General features: G+C 36.2%; 1 protein-coding gene across 7 annotated transcripts in view; it reads left to right on the forward strand.

Annotated features, from left to right (window-relative positions):
* Thoc2 (THO complex subunit 2) overlaps positions 1-23368 on the forward strand; it is a 107245-nt gene that overhangs the window by 59599 nt on the left and 24278 nt on the right. For all 7 annotated transcript variants that reach the window (XM_075958439.1, XM_075958444.1, XM_075958443.1 and 4 more), the window contains exons 18-30: positions 339-419; positions 2386-2482; positions 5442-5559; positions 7141-7320; positions 8985-9149; positions 12578-12853; positions 13935-14076; positions 14492-14649; positions 15696-15824; positions 16093-16224; positions 16315-16499; positions 17004-17182; positions 17401-17503. In XM_075958439.1, the coding sequence (XP_075814554.1) occupies positions 339-419; positions 2386-2482; positions 5442-5559; positions 7141-7320; positions 8985-9149; positions 12578-12853; positions 13935-14076; positions 14492-14649; positions 15696-15824; positions 16093-16224; positions 16315-16499; positions 17004-17182; positions 17401-17503 (1945 nt within the window). The remainder of the gene's footprint in view (positions 1-338; positions 420-2385; positions 2483-5441; positions 5560-7140; positions 7321-8984; positions 9150-12577; positions 12854-13934; positions 14077-14491; positions 14650-15695; positions 15825-16092; positions 16225-16314; positions 16500-17003; positions 17183-17400; positions 17504-23368) is intronic.

A 23368-nucleotide genomic window follows, 5' to 3' on the forward strand; every position in this document is an offset into this window, starting at 1 on the left:
AGCCATATATAGACATCATGTGTCCCTGTATTTAAATGCCGAATGTTTTATTCTTTCTGATTTCCTTAGGTAATGATCTAAGTTTGCTCCATTTGACTGATCAAAGTATTGGAAGAGAAATTTTATGTGTATGTGTATGCATGCACACGTGTGAGAGCAGAGACCTTGTTTTACCAAACATGTTGAATCAGGTGGAATGTCGCTTGTTAGAGGATGAGAAAGAGGGCAACGGAGAATCGATATACAATGAGTATAGTTATTTCTATTTCTCCCTCAAGATGTGGGGGTTTTAAGGGTCTTTGTTACTGATGTGATATTTTTTTCTTAATGTGTGAAAGATTGTATTATTGAAGCTTTAGCTAATCCAGAAAAGGAGAAGATGAAGCATGATGACACAACCATCTCAAACTGGCTTCAGAGTAAGTGCTCTTCTTTTTCTAAGGCTCATAGTGTTATTGGTGATCCTAAGGAAGTGGTAACCGCCATCTTTTATTTGGTTACCCAGTGTTTTCCGTTTAGGGGCTTATTTCTCAAGTACTCTTGAGGATAATTGGCCACTCGGCTTGTTTTGTAAACTGTCTGAGACCTTGGGTCTGTATGGAGATTTATTAAGTACTTATTAACTTTCTTTACTCAAGAAACTACTTTTTACTATGATAGAATTTGAGGAAGCAATCTCTGGCCATACCAGCTTGAATGTATTAAGTGCCATCTGATCAGGGAAGCTAAGCAGGTTTGGGCTGGGTTAGTATGTAGATGGGAAAATTTAGGGGAGGCATTTGGGAGCCGACATTCCCTTTCTTTCTAACTTGGTGTTATGAGAGGATACACTCTTTCCTCTTGTAATGTATGTGAATCTGAATCTTTAGTGACTCCTATTGTCCTGTAAAGCTTGTTTTTTTTCCTCTTACGATATTGGGGACTGAATTTAGTCCCTCACACATACTAAGCAAGCATTCTACATTTACTTAGCCCATGAAATACTTAGTAAGTGCTACAAGTAAGTGCTTCAAGTCTTTTACAATCAGGCCCTTACTAGTCTAGCTCCCCCTCCACTTGTCAGTCTTTAATTCCATTAATGCTGAAGTTTTGTGCCATTCATAGACCTTTTGTACCTTCTTTCCTCTACTTAGATACACTTTCATGGTCATTCCTTTCATTCAGTTCATCTTTTGATTTCATCATCATTAGATTTCAAGCAAGAAGTCATTTTTTTAAAAACTCATTATTAGTGCAAACCATCCAGAAGTCTAATTTTTTGCTCCTAGTACTATCATAGAACCTTTTATTCAACATATTCATTCCGTTTTCTGAATTTCTTATTGAACTCTAAGCTCCAAGGGCAGGACTATGTTGGTTTATTATATAGGTGCTTAGCAAATAACTGTTAGGTAAGTTCCAAACACTCATCCTCTTAGTCTTTCCTGGGGGTTTCCTCTCTCTTCTATAAGTGAAAGGAATTATTGGTTCAAATTGATCTTTCTAGGCTGTGGAGATGGTTCAGCATTTAAGAGCATTGACTGCTCTTCCAGAGGACCTGGGTTCTAATCTCAGAATTGATGTAGTGGCTCACAACCTTCTGTGACTCCTGTTCTAGGGAGTCTGACACAAATTTCTGACCTTTATGGGTACTAGGCACACACATGGTACACAAACATACATGTAGGCAAGACCTTGATATGTATAAAGTAAAAATAAAAAAGTTTATGTCTGATTCTAGGAAAGTTGTTTGTTCTATAACTGTAGCATGTTCTTAGATATAAACAGTGTGTTTTGACTCTGTTCTATGGGTGGGAATTTGGTTGTTTTGAGTTTGATTGGTATTTTACATGACTGAGTCCTAACTGATCAGGGTACATAGGTTGCATTGTTGCCTAGTTAACCACCACCATTAAGTTATATGTGATCCATCTCTTCAATTTGCCTCATCAGTAGGTTTATACTAACCTAAGGTATTGTAAGAATTAAGATAATATGTTTACATATGTATACTTAATAAACATTAGGTATTGGTATTGTAAAACTCCATTTAGTTTCATCAGTCAAAGCTTAATTCATATGGGACTGGAGAGATTGCTCAGTGGTTATGAGCGCTGGCTACTCTTCAAGAGTACAAGAGTTCCGAGCACCCACACGGCAGTCACAGTTACCCACAGCATCTGTTCCAGGGATCTAATACACTCTTCTAGCTTCCTTAGGCAGCTGGTATGAACATGGCCACATACAAACATGCTAGAAAACGAAAGCACACATGAAATAAATAAATCTTTAAAAATTTTTTCATGCCTCATTTTATTTTAGAAATTGAATTTGTTGAAATTATACTAATACATTAATACTAATAAATTATAGTAATACATTTTATTTACTTTTTATTTCATGTAGGTCTGGCTAGTTTCTGTGGTGCCGTGTTCCGTAAATACCCCATTGATCTTGCTGGTCTTCTTCAGTATGTAGCCAATCAATTAAAGGCAGGCAAAAGGTAAGTTATATGGATATGAAATTTAATAATTCAAGCACTTCTGGTGGATTTGGAATGTTGGCATTATTGTTACTTTGTCAGACTCATAGATTTTAACTGGAATGACTATTTGTATAATACATTTTTTTTAAGAGAGAGTCTCATTTGCAGTTCTGATTGGCCTCAAAATTCATACTTTTGTTTTCTCAACCTTTTTAGTATTAGGCTTGGGTGTATATAGAATTAGCTTTTTTTGACATGGGATCTCACCATATAGCCCAGGTCATCCTAGAATTCACTTATGAAGTCCAGACTGGCCTTGAATTCCTTCTTAGAGCTCACTACGAAGTCTAGACTGGCCTTAAACTCACAGAGGACTGCCTTTGCCTCCTGAATACTGGGATTAAAGAGTTGTTGCAAGGAGAGATGGGGGCCGCTTGTTTGTCCCGGCCGCCTGCCTAGTTTACACCAAAAATAACCACACAGAAACTGTATTAATTAAAACATTGGCTTGGCCATTAGCTCTAACTTCTTATTGGCTAACACTTACATACTAGTTTAACCCTATTAATCTGTGTATGGCCACGTAGCAGTGGTTTACCAGAGATTCTAACCAGTGTTCGTCTTAGGCTGAGGATCCATGGCTTCTCTCTCTCTGCTTTCTTCCTCCCAGAATTCAGTTCTATCTTCTCTGTCCTATCAACTAGTTGATAAGTTCCACCCTATCCACTAGGCCAAGGCAGTTTCTTTATTCATTAACCATTGAAAGCAACACATAAACAGAAGGAACTGCTACACCAAAGAGTCATGTGCTACTATGCCTGTCTATATATTGAATCTTGAATATAAATTAGAAATTATTACAGAGAGATTGTTTCTCTAGCAATATAATATTTGGCTACAGATAAAACACATTAAAAGGACAGTTAACTTATTTTTACCGTTAAGATTTTTGAGAACATGTTTAATAAGGAATATTAAATGTTCTTTTATGACAAAACATTACATTGTTGATTTCTTTACTACATTACACATTTGATAGAATGTTTCTTTAAGGGAGTATATAGTAAAAAAAATTACTTTTTGAATGTGAATTTAGTGATATGTAAGACTTACGTGATTTTAACTTTCCTTTTTTGTACATACTGTCGGGCCAGTGGCAATGCTTAGGCTTTGAATAAACAGCACCACTAGATTGATTATAATTAGATAACTATATTGTTTATAGACACTTTCTGCTATAAAGTCAACAAAAAAAAGCTCTTTGGTGTTTCAAACAGGTGGTGAATTAATTTCCTACAGTGCTATTTTGGCTTTGGGAAAATATATAATATCTCGGTTTTGTTGGGACACTGTTGCTACCTTTGTAATCTCTGTCACTTCTGTATTTTACTTCTTTACTTCTACAAGCCATGAGAACACTAGTTTTAATCTATAATTTAGTTTACTTTATTGTTAATACGTATTTGTGACCATTTAATTAAAACTGTTTTAATACATCTCAATGCTACATTGGTAGTTGTGTATTAGTTTGCATGAAACTGCCAGATTTGGGAAAGCATGACAAATTGAAAGGAATCCCTGATAAGAATATTAGAAAAGTATACTTTGTCCAATAATTTGTATACTCATAGGTGTGCTTTTACATTTGGGAAAATTATGTAATTAAAGAAAGTTATTGAAGTCACAAAGTGTTATTTTCATTGACAGTTCTGAATGTACATACCTAGCCAGGTGTTGTGGGAGATGCCTATAATTCCAGAACATCTAGGGGAGAAACATGAATTTGAGGCTAAGTGTTATATAGTGAGACTATATCTCAAAAAATGGATAACTGTTACCACATAGCTAGAACATGCTTAGTGTTTTTGCAAAAACTTTTACTTTAGGTTCAAGTACCACAACTTGGCACTTTACTTTTTTCTTTCCTTCCTTACCCCCCTCTTTTCTAATTATATACCAGTATTGTAGGGCTGTATTCATTTTTCTCATTTGGAGTTTTAGCGAGATGGCTACCTACTCTAAGAAACTTACTGAGCATCATGAATTGGAGAAGGAAAATATTATTGGGACAGCTGATGAAAATGAACTATGAACAATAGATTAAATATTAGAGTTACTCTAGTTGGTAATGGCTCTGTGCTAATGTGCATTCTTAAACATTTGAAGGAGCAAACGAGCATGGCTTAAATCATCTACTCTCCTGTTCATTCTGTAAAGTATTCTGTTCTACTTTCTTGTCATTCTGACAAATTCCTGAAAGCAGCCATATGACACTGATTCTTTTCTACTCATTGTCAGAGGGTTCTGTCTGGAGGTAGCAATTATGATGTGAGGCAGAATATCACCACTTACGGTGGTGTGGTTGGGCAGAACTATCACCTCTGGGAAGAGACGTGTGTGTGGGGAGAGGGAGGATGTGAGGAGAAGAAGGAGGGAAACAGATACAACAGAAAGACACATAAAGGCAGACAGACAAAAGGCTTGAGAATGGGAGGGCAAGGGGTCAGGGACAAGATACTGCCCCTAAGAATATATTCCCAGGGACCTGTTTTCTCCAGCGAGGCCTCACCTAAAGTTTCAAGAATCTTCCGAAAATATTGCCACCATTGGGATCAAGGCCTTAACACATGAAATTTAGTGGGTGGGGAGGAAGGACAGGGAGGATGCAAATGAAAACTAGGAGTGAAAACATGAAGTTTGGGTAAATAGTATCTGAATATGTTTCATATTACTTTTATTTTTTGTATCCTAGCCCCAAACTTCAAATTAATCCAGGTTAAAAAAAATCAAAGGTAAACATGAAATATTTCTATTGTAGTACTAGAAGTGATATAACTATTTCATTTAAAAATAAAATAAAAAAGGAAGCCTTGGTGTTCCCTCTTGTTCTTTATGTTTAAATAAAGATTCTCAGTATATTATTATTTTGTATTTTTTTATATTTGAAATTTTAACTGGTTTAATTTTTTTGTATTAGTTTTGACCTACTAATATTGAAAGAAGTGGTACAAAAAATGGCAGGAATCGAAATTACAGAAGAAATGACAACAGAGCAATTAGAGGCCATGACTGGTGGAGAGCAACTAAAGGCTGAGGTAAGAATTATTTTTCCTGTTTGTTGAACTTTGTTAAAATAAAATGTACTATGGTCCCACTGTATCTATGGATTTGTTTTTCAAGGTTTCATTTACCCATGGTTAACCACAATTCAAAATTAAACAGAAAAGAATTATAAAAAAATAAATTATAATTTTTTTAGTTTGAGGCCCATCCTGTGTAGAATGATGTAAATCTTTAGCCTTTCTTCTTGCTTACTTTTGTCCCATAAATTATCCTTTTGGCCAGCATATCCATATTATACAAGCCATCTTGGGTTTTCATATTGGCTATGTGAATAGTAGTCTTAGTTATCAGTTGGCAGTACTGTAATATGCTTGTATTCAAGTAACCTTTGCTTAAGTTTCCTAATTCTTCATCACTATGCCTAAGTGGCATTTCATCTCATAAGAATGAATGCAGTACAATAACATATTGGAGAGTGACTATGTTTGCATAATTTTATTGTATCATTCTGATTATTTTACTAATTGTTGCTAATTACTTTCTGTGCCTAATTAGGCTTTGTCATAGGTATATATGTATAAATAAAAGATAATTTGTGTAGAATTTGGTACTATCTATTTATCCGCTGTGGATTGTAGAGCATGTTTCACACAGATGAGTAGACAATTCTGTATGTGTGGTCATGGTATAGAATTCAAATAGTATGTAAGTCCCTAAAGCCTAATGTCAAAGCCATACGTGTTCTTTCAAAACCACTGCTACCTTCTTTTTCTTGTTTTGTTTTTTTTCAAAACAGGGTTTCTCTGTAGCTTTGGAGCTTGTCCTGGAACTAGCTCTTCTAGGCCTGGCTGGCCTTGAGCTCACAGATAGCCACCTGCCTCTGACTCCTAAGTGCTAGGATTAAAGGTGTGTGCTGCCACCACTCGGCTACTGCTACTTTTCTTTTTTAAGAGCTTGAGGCCAGCCTGGTCTACAAGAGCTAGTTCTGGGACAGGCACCAAAGCTACAGAGAAACCCTGTCTCAGAAAACCAAAAAAGAAAAAAAAAGAAAAAAGAGCTGTTATATACTAGTAATGGGATCTTTAAAGACTGAAAGTATAAAAGATAGTCACTTTAGAACCTGTCCTGAAACTTGCTTAGTTGACCAGGCTGGCCTCAAACAGAGATTCTTTTGTGTCAGCCTCCCAAGTGCTCTGTTTAAAGGCATGCACAACCACTGCCCGTTATTTGAGAGTTTGTAGCTGACGTCCAACTTGTATAGTTGAGGATGGTCTTGAACTCTGCATTCCAGGTGCTGGGATTGTAATTCCTAGGTCAGAAATGTTTTTTAAAATTTTTTTTATAGTTTAGTTAACTTTATGTGCATTGGTGTGAAAGTGTCAGTTTCCCAGGAACTGGAGTTACAGACAGTTCTGAGTCATGTGGGTGCTGGGAATTGAACCCAGGTCTTCTGGAAGAACAGCCTGTGCTCTTAACTGCTGAGCCGTCACTCCAGCCCCTGGTCAGAAATGTTTTAAAGATTGTGTTTCAACTTTGTTCTATTTCTTTTTCCAGTGAGGCAACTTGGAGTACATTGCATATAGGCAGTAAATTTATTTCTTCTATTTGTATAGGGTGGTTATTTTGGCCAGATCAGAAACACTAAAAAATCTTCTCAGAGATTAAAGGATGCACTATTGGACCATGATCTTGCTCTTCCACTCTGTTTACTTATGGCTCAGCAGAGGAATGGAGTAATTTTTCAGGAGGGTGGAGAGAAACACTTGAAACTTGTTGGAAAGCTCTATGACCAGGTAAGCGAACGAAGCTTTGGTGTAGAGAGATTTTCTTTAATCCTGATAAAATAGAGATTGTATTGTCCTTTGAAACGTATCATTTGTACATACCATATGAATGTGAAACATCTGTAATGTCAAATAGGATTTCCCTAACTAGGGCCTCTATTTCTGCAAATTATAACATTTAAGAGATGGGTGTAGAAGAGGTAAGGTTTTCAGTTAATTAGATATTCCGTCTTATGAAAGACCAGTATCAGATTGTTTGCCTTCTTTTTTGATCTCTGGAAATCTGTAATTTCAGTTGCGGGAAAGTAGATATTATCTTTTACTTCTTAGTAATAAGATTGCTAATACTTAAACATATTTTGTTGGCTAATAAAATATTTTTGTGTATAATATAATTCTATAAATAATGACAAAGGTGTTAACTTCTCATTATTTGTGCATATTGTTTTATAGGATTTTTAGAAAAGTGATTTGAGAGTCTCTTTGACAATCCTTGGTTAGCAACTAAAAGGGGGCTTTTCATACCCAGTGTTGGAGTTTTTGTTAATAGTCTGTAGCTTTTAAGGACAGTATTGTCAGCTCAGATGATAAATTTTCATTAAAATGATATAATTAAACATTGATTTGCATGTATTATGGGTATATTTATGTAGATAATTAATAGCATGATTCCTTATGACTTTTTAAGACATTCCTTTATTTGGCCCTCATTCCCTGTCCTTTTGTATTTACTTTCCTCCCCGTCCTGAATTAAAGATCTACTTGTTCTTTCTAGTTCCCCCTTCAAGTCTCTTGTTCCCCCCACCATAGTGGTCCCTTTTTACTTTCCTGATTTCTGCAGTTACTCCAGGTTTTATACTGAATATTTGTGTTACTCCAGGTTTTATACTGAATATTTGTATAAATAAAATAAAGATGTAACTCAGGCTGGCCTTAAGCTTATGATTGCCCCCTGCTTCCTGAGTGTTGGGTTATATTTAAGATATGTGTCATTGTGCCTAGACAGTGCATGCTCTCTCCCCCCCTTTTTAGGACCATATAAAAATATATTTGACTAATATAAGTATATGAATATATAAGCTTTGTTTTAGTTCAAAATTTTATTTGATATCTAGTAATTGTGCATGTTTATAAGGTATATTGCCATAATTCAGTTATGGTATCTAGATGTGTAAATGATGAAATTGGTAATTCCTATTTTTATCTTTTATCATTGTCTTGAGAAATATTGAGCTCCTTTCTTCTAGACCTTTATATTTCACAAATTGCTATATGCTGTAGCCAGTCTATGCTGGATGTACATAACTAGAACTTATTTATCCTATGTTAATAAATGTGCTTTGATATTAAAGATCCCACATCTCCCTACCCCTTTTCCAGTGGCACTCTTAGCCTATAATATCTGCTCTTCTTCTCTTTTACTTTTGGGAAGTCAACATTATTATAGGCTTTATGTACAAGTGGGAATATGTGAAAATTGCCTTTCTGGCCCTCATGTATTTCACTGAACCCAGTGCTCTTCATTTCTGTCTCTGCCTGTACTGTTAAAAATCTGGATACTTAATTCCCAATCAAAATTTTGTCAAAATAATATACCTTAATCATTTGAAAAAGGGTTTATGTTGATTTTGTAAAATGTTAACATCTGTTTTTTTTGTCTTATTTTAATTTAGTGTCATGATACTCTAGTACAGTTTGGTGGGTTTTTAGCATCTAATCTGAGTACAGAAGATTACATAAAGCGAGTGCCTTCAATTGACGTGCTCTGTAATGAGTTTCATACACCTCACGATGCAGCGTTTTTTCTGTCTAGGCCCATGTATGCACACCATATTTCGGTAAGTACTAACATCCTCATTGGCTTTCAAGAGTAATTCTAAACTCTTTCACAAATATTTTAGTTTTGGATACACTCTAACTTGATAAATTCAGATCTTCTCTCTTAGAGAATTACTCTTATTTTCTGTTTTTATTCTTGTCTCAGCAGTGAGCAGTACTGCTTCAAAAAAATAGATCTGTAGTAGGAGCTGCGGGCTGCGTTCCTGCCGCCCTGCTCCCAGCCGCCTGGCTAGCTTATGCCCCGAAATAACAACATACAAATTGTGTTCATTTAAACACTGCCTGGCCCATTAGCTCTAGCTTCTTAATGGCTAATTCTTACATCTTGATTACCCATTTCTATTAATGTGTGTAGCACCCCAAGGTGCGCTTACCGGGAAGATTCTAGCCTACGTCCATCCTGGGTCAGAGCCTCATCACATCTGCCCCAGAGAGCAGAGCTATCAAGTCTGAGCTCACTTCCTCTTCCTCCCAGCATTCTGTTCTGTTTACTCCACCCACCTAAAGGCTGGCCTATCAAATGGGCCAAGGAAGTTTCTTTATTAGCCAATGACCTTCCTCCATCATAGGTCTTCCTGACTTTCCCCATAGGGCTCTAATCAGTTCATGGAGATGCAGCATAGTCTCCATTTTCTGTTTACTTGGGTTCTGACCTTTCTGCTCTTTGTGTTTATTTTTATACTGTTTGTGGTTTTTAACTGCAACATGGGGTGAAATGGTTTAAATCTGTCCTGTATGTGGTATTGGTCTCCTTCTCTTAAACTAAGATTCCCTCTTTATTCCCTGTAGGGATATGGGTATGTAGCACAGGTCTCTAAAAAGACACTAGGGAGAAATGATAAGTTCATCTGATCATGTAATTGAGCATACTCTGTTAGTGTTTACTTTTGAACTGCTACAGTCTTATTTGATTTAATGACCATCTCAGTGCCATTATCCAGCAATTCCTGTCTTGTATATTCTAAAGTGTTAATGGGAACAAAGGAGGCTTTTGTTTTCCTTTAGAATCTATCATTACAGAAAATTATATGCTGTCTATGTGTAGTTAATGTCTTGCATTCTTACCCTAACCACATCAGAGAAGTCTCACTTATAAAAACATAGGTCCTGATTTCTTGAAGAACTTAGGTGGAAGGATTGCTTTATTTATTTTGGGACTTTCATGTTGCATTTTACTATTCTGAGACCTGGATGTCCTAATCAGTGTCAATGAATCCTGGCAAACAGGAATACCTGGTTGTTGTTGGCTGAGCTCTGGTCAGAAAATGGAAAAGATCATTCATACTTATGACCTACTTTTTTTGCCATGAAAAATGTTGTCTTTTAGGAGTTGAAAAAAATCTAATGAAAGACATGTTATTTAGGGTTTAGGAAGAAAGAAATATACAGTGGCATTTATATACTCTAGGCAGTAATAAATGTCTCCCAACTCACCCTATGTGGGTGACATGCCTCTTAGGAGAGGGAGTACCTCAGCAGCCTAGGGTGCAATTAGATGGGCATCCATACTCCCCTCCCCGCCAAATTGACTTCTTAGGTGAAATCCTCTCAATGAGCCTCTGATGAATGTGGGAAAATGTATAAGAAAGTGAGGAGAGGACTAAATGAATATAGGGCATACAGAGAACCCAAGAGTGCTTCCAAGCACCTATGCTGGGAGAGTCTCAACTACGCATAATTCTAGTTCCAGAAGATCTGCTGTCCTCTGCTCTCCACAGGTACCTATAAACATGCTACACAGACACACACAGACATTCTGTCTTTTGTCTCTATCCCCCCCCCCCCATACACACGCAGAAAGACACAGAGTAAAAAATAATTGTTTTCTTTTCAAATGCTGAGAGAGAAAAAGGGGTAACTGCATGTTCCCCTCTGTAAATTGGCTACCACAGGCCCCCTTGGAAATATTCAACCAGAAATGCTTAGATTCTTGTCCTGACAAAAAAACTTTTTAGATATAAATCAAAAGTATAGTGGTACCCCTTAATTCTTTCTCTGTTTCACTGAAGATGTGAACCTAAGTGTTAATTTAATTTAGATAAGGGAAATTGGCATTGTAGATGACGTATAACTATATTTTTGATTAAGCCTATTTTTTGGACTAAATTCTAGTGGAAGGGCTACCAATAGAAGTCACAGATTCAGAAACACAGAAATAAGAAGCTTGGTGCTATTATTTAGTCTTTTTATACATATAACTTTATTTTTACTTTTAATCATTGAGACTTAATCTTGAAACAGATTTGAAAGAGAGTATTTGCTTGCTCCAGTTGTTCTAGAGATTTCCCAGTTAGGTAGTCAGATTGTCATTTGCAGGTCGTTTTAGCACTGTTTTGTCTCATGTCTCGTTAGAACCTTATCAGATGTCATTTTGCTCATTTAAATTCATATTAGTTACCTTCAGCAAAATCTACTTTCTAAATTTAAAATCCTTCTGTTCTTCTTGGTTTCTGATATAATTGGTACACTTTCCTATAGCTTGTGGGTTAGTAGCTTTATCAGTTCTGTAGTTTCAGTAGTTATCAGCATGTTCTCTAGCATGGGAGCAATCTACTTCTAGAACAGTCTCAGGATTCCTGGATTCTGCTGGACGTATCATTGAATGTAATGGATATATGCTTTTAGTCCAGATGAGACTGTTAACCTGTCAGTGTACAACTGAATTAGAATGTTTCATAGGTGATCGTCTGGTTTGGGATTATAGGTTTAGCATGAACTGAATGATTTCAATCTTTTTCTAATATAAAGAAGCAACTGATTGTAGGACTTTTTGATGCCTAAATCAAGTAAAATTTTTTTGGCAAGAAGTATTTCATCATAAAATGGCTGAAAGACATGAGACAGTGTATTAATTTTCTTTGCTGCATTTGACATATTTTATGAACTGATAATTATGTCAGTATCACTTCACTAGCAGATTCATTTTTTACCTCATGTAATTAAAAGTATAGCCTTCCTTCGATTCTCTCCTTAATTAGGACACGCCAGTCAGGACAAAAAAAAAGGTAGCATCAGTTCTCACATGATTTCAATTTAATTTACCACAGGTATATATGGAAAATTTTATTTGGCTTGACAGTAGACTAAAGTAATTGGTTGCTTTTTCTGGAATATTGTCAGGTTCAGCATTGATGTCTTTCATTCTGGGGAACCCCTAAGTCTGACAAAACTCGACATTTGGTCACTGAGGTGGTAGTCTCAGTAACTTTTCTTATGGCAATCCAGCTTCTTGATACATACCCTATTGCAGTTAGTTAGTAGGTCAAATTTTATTGAAAAAAAAAACCTAGTTAAGAACATGAAACTAAGGATTGGAACAGATTTCAGAGATAATTTATCTTGGAATAAGTGTTCTTGGTAAGAAACTAGAATTGCCATTACAGTTTTGTATAAGTATATATGATATGTTTTAACTTTTTCTCTCCAGTCAAAATACGATGAACTTAAAAAATCAGAAAAGGGAAGTAAACAGCAACATAAAGTTCATAAATACATTACATCATGTGAGATGGTGATGGCTCCTGTCCATGAAGCAGTGGTCTCCTTACACGTTTCCAAAGTCTGGGATGATATCAGCCCTCAGTTCTATGCTACATTTTGGTCATTGACAATGTATGACCTTGCAGTTCCACATACCAGCTATGAAAGAGAAGTCAATAAACTTAAAGTCCAGATGAAAGCGATTGATGACAATCAGGAAATGGTAGGTTTTATTATAGCAACACAAGTATAATTATGATATTTATGTATTATTGTCCCTGCTTTGCAATTATTTTAGTTCAATATTTTTGATTCTACAGTCTTGTTGATCTATAATATTTTAAATGAATTTAATGGTAACCCCTCAATGGATAGAAATTATAATTAAGGAATAAAAAACATACATGCCTTTTCTAGTGAACACTCTCATAGCAATTTAAGGTGATTTGTTTGACTCCTATTTCAAGAGCAGGATAATTATTACCCATTTTATGTGTGTGTGTGTGTGTGCGCGCGCGCGCGCGCGTGCATGCGTGTGCATAAGACCTTTTTTACTCTACTGAATGGACTTTTGATGTATTTGAAAAATGAGGTTAGAGCCGGGCGATGGTGGCGCACGCCTTTAATCCCAGCACTTGGGAGGCAGAGGCAGGCGGATCTCTGTGAGTTCGAGACCAGCCTGGTCTACAGAGCTAGTTCCGGGACAGGCTCCAAAGCCACAGAGAAACCCTGTCTTGAAAAAACAAAAAAAAAAAAAAAAAGAAAAGAAAAATGAGGTTAGTAACAAATTAGGCAGGTACTGAAAATCAGGCAGAATAGTAAATACAGTATAATCTAGAGCTTGTTTAGATATCTCTTCTGGTGAATAACATTTAAAAATGGTACCTTAGAAAGATTATGAGAGTAATTTTAATAGCTATTTTGATAAGGGGAAGATTAGTCTAGGGACTGGTTGCGTGTCTTTTGGGGTACTTGGTTATGTGGTATTGAGAATATAGGTTATGCTAGAGACAGTGGCAATACATATGACTTGTAAATAAGTGAGATATTTGAATGAAGGGAAGTAAAAATGACTTCATTTTTGCTTCAGAATGAAGCACTGTTAGGAAGGTGACCTATTCAGAAGGTGTCTGAAGACTCCGTGATACTGATTTGGATGTGTTGGATGGAATATTCAGGCATACCTACTATATAATCATGCTAAAGCAATTATAAAGTATAATCATTTTTCTCTTTAAAATCTTAATTACATGAAGGGAGACAATGTAGATACAGTTAAAACAATTATGTGACTTTACTTGTAGCCTCCAAATAAAAAGAAAAAAGAGAAGGAGCGTTGCACGGCCCTTCAGGACAAACTTCTTGAAGAAGAAAAGAAGCAGATGGAACATGTTCAGAGAGTTCTTCAGAGATTGAAATTGGAAAAAGACAACTGGCTTTTAGCAAGTAAGTTGTTGGGATTATATATTCCTGCTGCTGCTAAGTTGCAAGAGCAAGCATTTCTAACTCTGGAGGTGTTCAAGTGATTATGTTCGTATTCAGCAGTGTTCACTGGTCCCTCCTTTAGTTATTCATTACAGCAGAAACAACTTCATGTGTTCACTAAAGTGACTGATGAGTTAGTTGGCTAGCAAAATAAAATTAGATAATATTGGCAGTTTAGTATTCAAATTTTGTGTATAGAATCATATTTCTTGGAAATTATAGACAGAAAAATGTCCATAGAGTAAAAGTGATAATGAATATTTATCTGATAGTTTGATTTTATACCATTCTGTACACTACAGTAAAATGCCATGTTTGGTAGCCTTGAGGCACTTGAGGAAGATTACTTCTTAATACATTCCTCTTTTATTTTTAGAGTCAACCAAAAATGAGACCATCACAAAATTTCTACAGCTGTGTATATTTCCTCGATGCATTTTTTCAGCAATAGATGCTGTTTACTGTGCTCGTTTTGTTGAATTGGTACATCAACAGAAAACTCCAAATTTTTCCACACTTCTTTGCTATGACCGAGTAAGTTCTTATTGCAGCATTTAAAACAAAATCTCACGTAAGGATAGCTAATTATTAATACTCTAGAGGTATTGTATATACGGTAGATACCATGATCCTTTTTTTGTTTGTTTTATTTTTTCGTGATAGGGTTTATCTATGTAACAACAGTCTGGCCTGCCCTGGATCTCAGTTTATAGACCAGGCTGGCCTTGATTGAACACACAGAGGCAGGCCTCTGCCTTCCCCCTCCTGAGTGCTCGAATCTAACTAAGGTGTGCATCACTGGTGCCCAGCTGAATGGCCTATCTTAAGAGCTAAATTCTTGACCTTGATTCCTAGCTTTAATTTTCAGCTATATGATCTTTCACAAGATATTTAACCTCTCTGTGCCTCAATCTTCCTATCTATGAAAAGGAACCTGCTTTGTAAGATTGATTGGAGGCCTAAATATGTCACTATATATAAAAACCCCATGCAATGATATCTATTACATTCAAGGTTAACCTTTTCACTCAGAATTTGATTTTAATAATCTTTCATCTTTATAAATAGGTCTCTCCACTCTTAACTTTCATTCTTAAAAAAAAAACTAAAGAAAACAACCTTCTACTCAAATCAAAGACTTTACACAATCATACTACATAAAAGCAGGGAAGCATTTTAGTGTTGTCATATTCATATTTCATCTGGCTTTTTTCTTATATTACTGCATTTGTGAGTTAGAAATATGTGTATTATATCATGTCTGCTTCATATTCTAAATTTTATCACATTCGCTTTTGCCTATTGTCTTTAATCTCAATCATGGATAGCTAAGTGTCCAAGAAGCTATATGTAATAATAATAATAACCTTTTGTTTATTATTATCAACCAAATTCATAAAACTTTACCTGGATACTTTATGATCGCTATTTTTCCACAGAACCTAGAGTCACCAAAAACTTCTACAGGTGTGAATATAAAAGGAGAAAGTACATTTTTTACTAAATTTATCTGTTTATTGTGATAGTCTTTTAATATTTTCAATCAGTTTGATTTTCTTTTTTAATCATTCTTCCTCTAGGTTTTTTCTGACATAATTTACACAGTTGCAAGCTGTACTGAAAATGAAGCTAGTCGGTATGGGAGATTTCTCTGCTGCATGTTAGAGACAGTGACCAGGTGGCATAGTGATAGAGCCACATATGAAAAGGTACATGATTGATAAATGTTTATATTTTACCTGTGTGTGTATATAATAATTGCTTCAGATTGGTCATTTCTAAAACTATTTAGGATTCAGATACTTAAAACCACAATTAATATATTATTTAAAAGTGGATTTTTTAAAAAAAATCTATTTCAACTTATCATTGTAAAATCTGAACATTTCTTTCCCATCTGGTCACTTATCTGGTCTCATTCTTCTATTTTGTGAGATAAATTTTACCACTAAAAACGAGAAATTTATTTTTCTTTAGGAATGTGGAAATTATCCAGGATTTCTTACTATATTACGGGCAACTGGATTTGATGGTGGAAATAAAGCTGATCAATTAGATTATGAAAATTTTCGACATGTTGTACATAAGTGGCATTACAAATTAACCAAGGTAAAATAAAAAGTGGATATTTTTGGAAGGTAATTTTTTTCCTCTTCATTCTGTATTTTATGATAATAGATCTTTAAATGTCTGTTATAGGCATCGGTGCATTGCCTTGAGACAGGCGAATATACTCACATCAGGAATATACTGATTGTGCTAACAAAAATACTTCCTTGGTACCCAAAAGTTCTAAATCTGGGTCAGGCTTTGGAAAGAAGAGTGAACAAAATATGCCAAGAAGAAAAAGAGAAGAGGCCAGATCTATATGCATTGGCTATGGGGTAACACAATTATACTTTAATGTGACTTATGAGACTAGATTATAGAAGGATTCTGAAGATCTGAAAATGTTTTACAATGTTGAAGTCTTATCTTCTGCTTTACTTCAGGAGATTATGGGAGATTATGCGATCATGTTCCCACAGGCTGGTGAGAGTTGTCACTTCTGATTATCAACTTCCGGTTTATACTGGATGATAGCTTCAAAGGCCACATATAATAATAGTTCTTGAAATTGGGGAAATACAATTTTGTCATAGTTACCATCTCTTGAGGATCAAAAAGAAAAAAGCTCTCTAATTATAGAATAAGTTTATTTTGAAAGGATGACTTTTAAGGTTTTAGAACACTCTAAAGACCTTGAAGAATATACTGAAAAATAGTACTTTATTTTCTAGAACCAAGTATCAGAGTGAATAATTTGCTAATTTTTGTTATACTAAACCCCATATTTGTGTTTTTTTTGATTTGTGTATGTGTATTTAAACACTTTGTGCGACTTTCAGCTACTGGGGGCTGTTGAAATGTAGAAAGTCTCACATGATACCTGAAAATGAATTTCATCACAAAGATCCTCCTCCAAGGAATGCTGTTGCGAGTGTACAAAATGGGCCTGGTGGTGGGACTTCATCATCATCCCTAGGAAGTGCGTCTAAATCGGATGAAAGTGGTACTGAGGAGACTGGTATGCTTATTTGTAGACACTTATAAATAATATATTAAAATATTTTATCACATGATAATTACATTGCAAGCTTCATATTGCTTTTTATTCTCTGGTTATGAGTATGTAACTATTAAATAACCAGCCTCCTGAGTTTTCTAATTATCCATTAATCATTTTGCTGTGAAGTCATAGTTTATGTTTACAGTTTGCTAACAAAAACCTTGTTTTTATTTTAGATAAACCAAGGGAGAGATCTCAATGTGGTACAAAAGCTGTTAATAAGGCTTCTGGTACCACACCAAAAGGGAATTCAAGCAATGGAAATAGTGGCTCTAACAGGTAAGAATGCTATGCCTTATGTCACAGTTCTAAATTCTCCCTTCCTCCCCCCCCTCGTGTGTGTGTGTGTGTGTGTGTTTGTGCGTTTGTGCGTGTATGTGACTGATGGGTGTGTACTCACATTCATGTGTGTGCAAGTAGTCGCGCACACTTGCCACAAATGTGTGTGTTGTTCTAACCTCAGATGTTACTCCTCACCTTGTACCTTGTTTGAAATTGGATTCATTTTGCTGCCTATTCCAGGCCAGCTAGCTGGCGAGGTTTCAAAGATACTCTGTGTTCCATTTTACCATAGGAGCCAATAGAATTACAGATGTGTAGCCAGAGGCTTTTCTGTGTCCTACCCAGTCCCGCAGCTGCTTATAATCACTCAGAGGCTTAATATTAATTGTATTTGCTTAACTGGTGGCTCAGTCTTATTACTAGCTATATAAACCCATTTTTATTAATTTTTCTGTATATTGCTACGTTGCCTGTGGTTTACAGGTGCTTACTTTGTCATCTTACTCCTCCCACGGCTGGGCCTCTCTCAATACTCTGTCTTTTTTCTCCCTGTATTTCTGCTTGGATTTCCCATCTAGATATATTCTGCCTTGTCATAGGCCAAAGGAGCTTTATTCATCAACCAATAAAAGCAACACATCGCTCTCTTTCTGCTTTTCCTCTCACACGGGGCTTTTGCCTCTCTCTCTCCTCTCTCTCTCTCTCTCTCTCCCCCTCTCTCTCTCTCTCTCTCTCTCTCTCTCTCTCTCTCTCTCTCTCTCTCTCTCTCTCTCTCTCTCTCTCTCTCTCCCTCTCTCTCTCTCTCTCTCTCTCTCTCCCTCTCTCTCTCCTCTCTCTCTCTCTCTCTCCCCCTTCTCTCTCTCTCTCTCTCTCTCTCTCTCTCTCTCTCTCTCTCTCTCTCTCTCTCTTTCCCTTTATTTCTTTCTCTCCTTGTTAATAAATTCTTATATAGCTATTTCCTGTGTTTATATGTCTGACCCACCGCCGGGACCCGCCGGAATTTGCTGCCGGGCGGGGGGACCCCAGAGATTTAATTAATTAACAACAATTTTCACAATAATGATTATCCCAATCCATAAGCATGGGATTCAATTTTTTTTTCAAAATTTTATTGCATGGTCAAGGCAGTTTCATTTTTTAATTTTATTTATTATTGAAAATGTATTTTTTCATACTGTATAATCTGATTACATTTTCACCTATCCCAGCTTCTTTCAGATCTTCCTTACATCCCCACCCACCCAATTTCACATCCTTTCTTACTCCTTCCCATTAGAAAGCAGGCATCTAAAAAAGCAATAATGTTAAAATTAGATAAAATGGAAGCAACAAATCCTGAATAGGTCAGTGTCTTAAATTTGTCTCTTTATTTCACGTCTTTTATTTCCTCAGGATTGTTGCTAAGTATTTTTTTTCTTTCAAGTTATTGTGGATGATTTCTTCCTCAGAATTTTCATCCTTATTAAGTAGATCTTTGTATCCTGTTAATTTGCTGAATGTGCTATTAGATATGAGATTTTCTGGCATAGCCTTCTGGGCCTTCTAAGAATAGTCACATTTGCAAATCATGCTGATTTGAATTTTTTCTTTTCTGTTAATCTCTTTCATTTCACTTTCTTGCCCCAATGCTCTAGCTAAGATTTTAAGCACTATATTTAATGAGTAGAGAGGGTATATTCTGTCTTATTTCTGATTTTAAGTGCCTTTGAATGTTTGTTATATATTCCCTGTATTTCTAGTTTCCTAAGAGCTTTTAAAAATGTTTTGGTCATGACTTCTTTGCTCATGTTCTCCCTCCTTCTGTTCCTCATTGGGACTTTGGGAGCTCAGTCCAGTGCTCCAGTGTGGGTCTCTGTCTCTATCTCCATCCATCGCCAGATGAAGGTTCTATGGTGATATGCAAAATATTCATCAGTATGGCTATAGGATAGGATCATTTCAGGTTCCCTATCCTCAGCTGCCCCAGGATCTAACTGGGGACCTCGCCTTGGGCACCTGGAAGCCCCTCTAGGTCCAAGTCTCTTCCCAACCCTAAGATGGCTCCCTTAATTAAGATATGTGCTTCCTTGCTCCCCTATCCAACCTTCCTTTTTCCCAATCATCCCATTGCCCCAAGTTCTCCCCATCCTACCCTTCTCACTTTTCTCTCCCCATCTCCCCTTACCCCCCTCCCACCCCACCCTTAAGATCCCGATTTTTGCCTGGCAATCTTGTCTACTTCCCATACCCAGGAGGATAGCTATATGTTTTTCTTTGGGTTCACCTTCTTATCTAGCTTCTTTAGGATAACAAATTATAGACTCACTGACCTTTATTCATGGCTAGAACCCAATTATGAGTGAGTATATCCCTTGTTCATCTTTTTGGGTCTAGGTTACCTCACTCAGGATACTATTTTCTATTTCCATCCATTTGCATGCAAAATTTGAGAAGTCATTGTTTTTTACCGCTGAGTAGTACTCTAATGTATATATATTCCACACTTTCTTCATCCATTCTTCCATTGAAGGACATCTAGGTTGTTTCCAGGTTCTGGCTATTACAAATAATGCTACTATGAACATAGTTGAACAAATGCCCTTGTCATATGATCGGGCATCTCTTGGGTATATTCCCAAGAGTGGAACAGAAGGAGGGAGAACATGAGCAAAGAAGTCAGGACCACAAGGGGTGCACCCACCCACGGAGACAGTGGGGCTGATCTATTGGAGCTCACCAAGGCCAGCTGGACTGGGACTGAAAAAGCATGGGATAAAACCGGACTCTCTGAATATGGCGGACAATGAGGGCTGCTGAGAAGCCAAGGACAATGGCACTGGGTTTTGATCCTACTTCATGTCCTGGCTTTGTGGGAGCCTAGCCAGTTTGGATGTTCTCATTCCTAGACCAGGATGGAGGGGGGAGGACTTTGGACTTTCCACAGGGCAGGGAACCCTGACTGCTCTTCAGACTGGAGAGGGTTGGGGAGAGGAGTGGGGGGAGGGGGGAGGAGTGGGAGGCTGGGAGGAGGCGGAAATTTTTTTTCTCAATAAAAAAAAATAAAAAAAAGTTTTGGTCAGAACCCTTTTTTACAGCTATTAACGTAATCTTGTGTTTTCTAACCCCAAGTCTGTCCAACTTCCGTATTACATTTCTTGAATCATTCTTGCATCCCTAGGATGAAACCAGTTTGCTCATGGTGCATGATTTTAGTGTCTTTTTGGATTCTGTGTACAAGAATTTAAGATTTTTTGCATTTTGGGCTAGAGAGATTGCTCAGCAAGGTTTAGAATACTAACTGCTCTTCCAGGTTTAATTCTTAGACCCACATGGCAGCTTACAACCATTTGTAAGTCTAGTTCCAGCGGGATCTTATGTCTTCTTCTGGCCCCTGTGGATACCAGGCATTTATGCCATACACAGATAAACACGAAACAGACATACATGCAAGGAAATGCAAATAAATGAAAGTTAAAAAATACTTTTACATCTCACTTATCAGGGGAATTGGTCTGTAATTTTGTGCTTTGTTCGTGTCTTTCTTCAGTTTGAGTATAAGGGTAATATTGGCATCATAGAAATGAGATTGATCGTGTTCTTTTATTTTATGGAACAGTTTAAGACAGTTCTGTAAAGGTTTGGTAGAATTTATTCATCAGTCTGAATAGTTCTGGGCTTTGTTGGAAGACTTTTAATAACAGCTGTCTCATTGCTTGTTATGGGTCTATTTAGGTTTGTTATATTTCCTTGATTTAATTTTGATACGTTATATGTATCTAGGGAATTTATCTATTTTTTTTTCTAGATTTTTTTTTAAGTTTTATTCTCTGATACTGGAATCAACAGTAAAATCACCATTTTCATCTCTGATTTTTATTAACTTGAATTTTCTGTTTTGACTAGTTTGGCTAGATATTTAGCAATTTTTTCAAAGAACAACTCTGATCAATTGATTCTGTATATTGTTCTTTAGTCTCTATTTCATGAATTTTGCCTTGACCTCAATTATTCTTGCTTTTGATTGCTTTGGGGTTTGCCTTGTTTTTTGCATATTATTATTATTACTATTATTATTATTATAAATTTTCACCTCGCCCCTCCTCCCATTTTCCTCCCCCTCCTCCATTTATCCCCCCTCCCCCCCTCCAGTCCAAAGAGCAGTCAGGGTTCCCTGCCCTGTGGGAAGTCCAAGGTCCTTCCCCCTCCATCCAGGCTCCTTGTTCTTGTTTTACTACATCATTAGACTATTTGAGGTGTTTCAGTTTTTTTCAATGTAAGCATTTATAGCTAGCACTACTTTAGTAGTATCTGAAATATTCTATTAACGTGTGCTTTCATTTTCATTTGATTCTTGGAATTTTTTAAACTTCTCCTTGATTTCTTCAACCACTCACTAGTCATTCATGAGTGTATTTTTCAGTCTTCAAGTATTTGTGTAGTTTCTGGATTTTCTTTTGCTATTGATTTCTAGTTATATTCCACCATGATCTAATGAGATAGAAAAATCCTTTCAGTATTGTATTTCTTAGGACATACTTGTGGTCCTGTTTCTGTTTGATGAAATATTCTCCAGATTATCTCCTAAGTCCATTTGCTCTTTGGTGTGTTTTAACTCTGCAATTTCTTTGGCGTATGAATGACATATCTAAAGTTGACAGTGGAATATCAAAATGATCTACTGTTACTCTATCAAGACCAGTGTAATGTGTACAGACATTAATGTTTTGTGAAATTTATAGCCCTAACATACAGTTCATATGGTTTATGATGTTACATATTTTTGATTCATTCATATATAGCTAAATTATATAACTATTCCAATTTTTATTTATTTATTTAAGATTTCTGCTTCCTCCCCGCCCCCGCCTCCCAACTATTCCAATTTTTTATTTGAATTCTACTTTGTTAACCACCAGAAGAACTATGCCAGCTTAAGTTTGGCTTTTACTCACTGGGTGGATTGACTTCTATCTTTTGAGTCTCACTCTGTAGGTATTCCTAGTAGTGATACGTGTTTCTTGAAGACAACAAATAATTGTGTCTTTTACTCTGTACTTTTTAGGTAACCTTTATCTTTCTGAGGGTTCCTCTTAATTTTACAGTAGTTTAAGATGTGTTTTGGTACCTTTGTGAGTTTATGAATGTCTTTATCTCCTTTTTAAAAAGTTTTGAACAGAGTCTACTTTTTATTCTGGCTTCTTCAGCATATCATTTTACCCGAAAGTTCCTAGATTCTTCTGTGTGGTATAATTTTACCTGGAAGTCCCCTAGATTCTCCTATGTGGATTTCATTAATCATGAGTGGAAGGGTAAGCAGTTGTAACTGAGCAGTACAAAAGTCATGTATACTGACTGGACTTTGAAACTTTGGTACTCCAATTTTGATAATTGACTTATTATTAATTATTTATATTGTTACATTTTGTTTAACAACCTGATTTCTCCTTCTGAGATACAGGATATGATGGTAAAGTTTTGAGACATTTTAGGATACAGTGCTTGTTTTAGACAATTTGAGTAACGCTTATATTAATGCAAGAAAATATTAATTTTGAAAGTAGTCCATACAGCTTAGGAGTCTATTTACTGATATCTCCTTTTTTGGTTTGTTGAATGTGTTTTTGGTCATTACTTTCTTATTCTTGAAGATTGTGATTATATACAAAATAATCTAACATGACATTATAATTATTTTTTATTAATTAATTTAAAAAATATTTTCTCATTTTACCTACCAATCTGAGTTTCCAGTCCCTCCCTTCCTCCCACTCCCTCCACTTCTCTCAGACTACCTCATCCACTCCTTAGAGAGGGTAAGGCTTCCAGTGGGAAGTCAATAAAGTCTAGCACATCACTTTGAGGCAGGACTAAGGCCACCCCCAC

Source organism: Microtus pennsylvanicus, chromosome X, assembly GCF_037038515.1.
Source record: "Microtus pennsylvanicus isolate mMicPen1 chromosome X, mMicPen1.hap1, whole genome shotgun sequence".
Taxonomy (NCBI): domain Eukaryota; kingdom Metazoa; phylum Chordata; class Mammalia; order Rodentia; family Cricetidae; genus Microtus; species Microtus pennsylvanicus.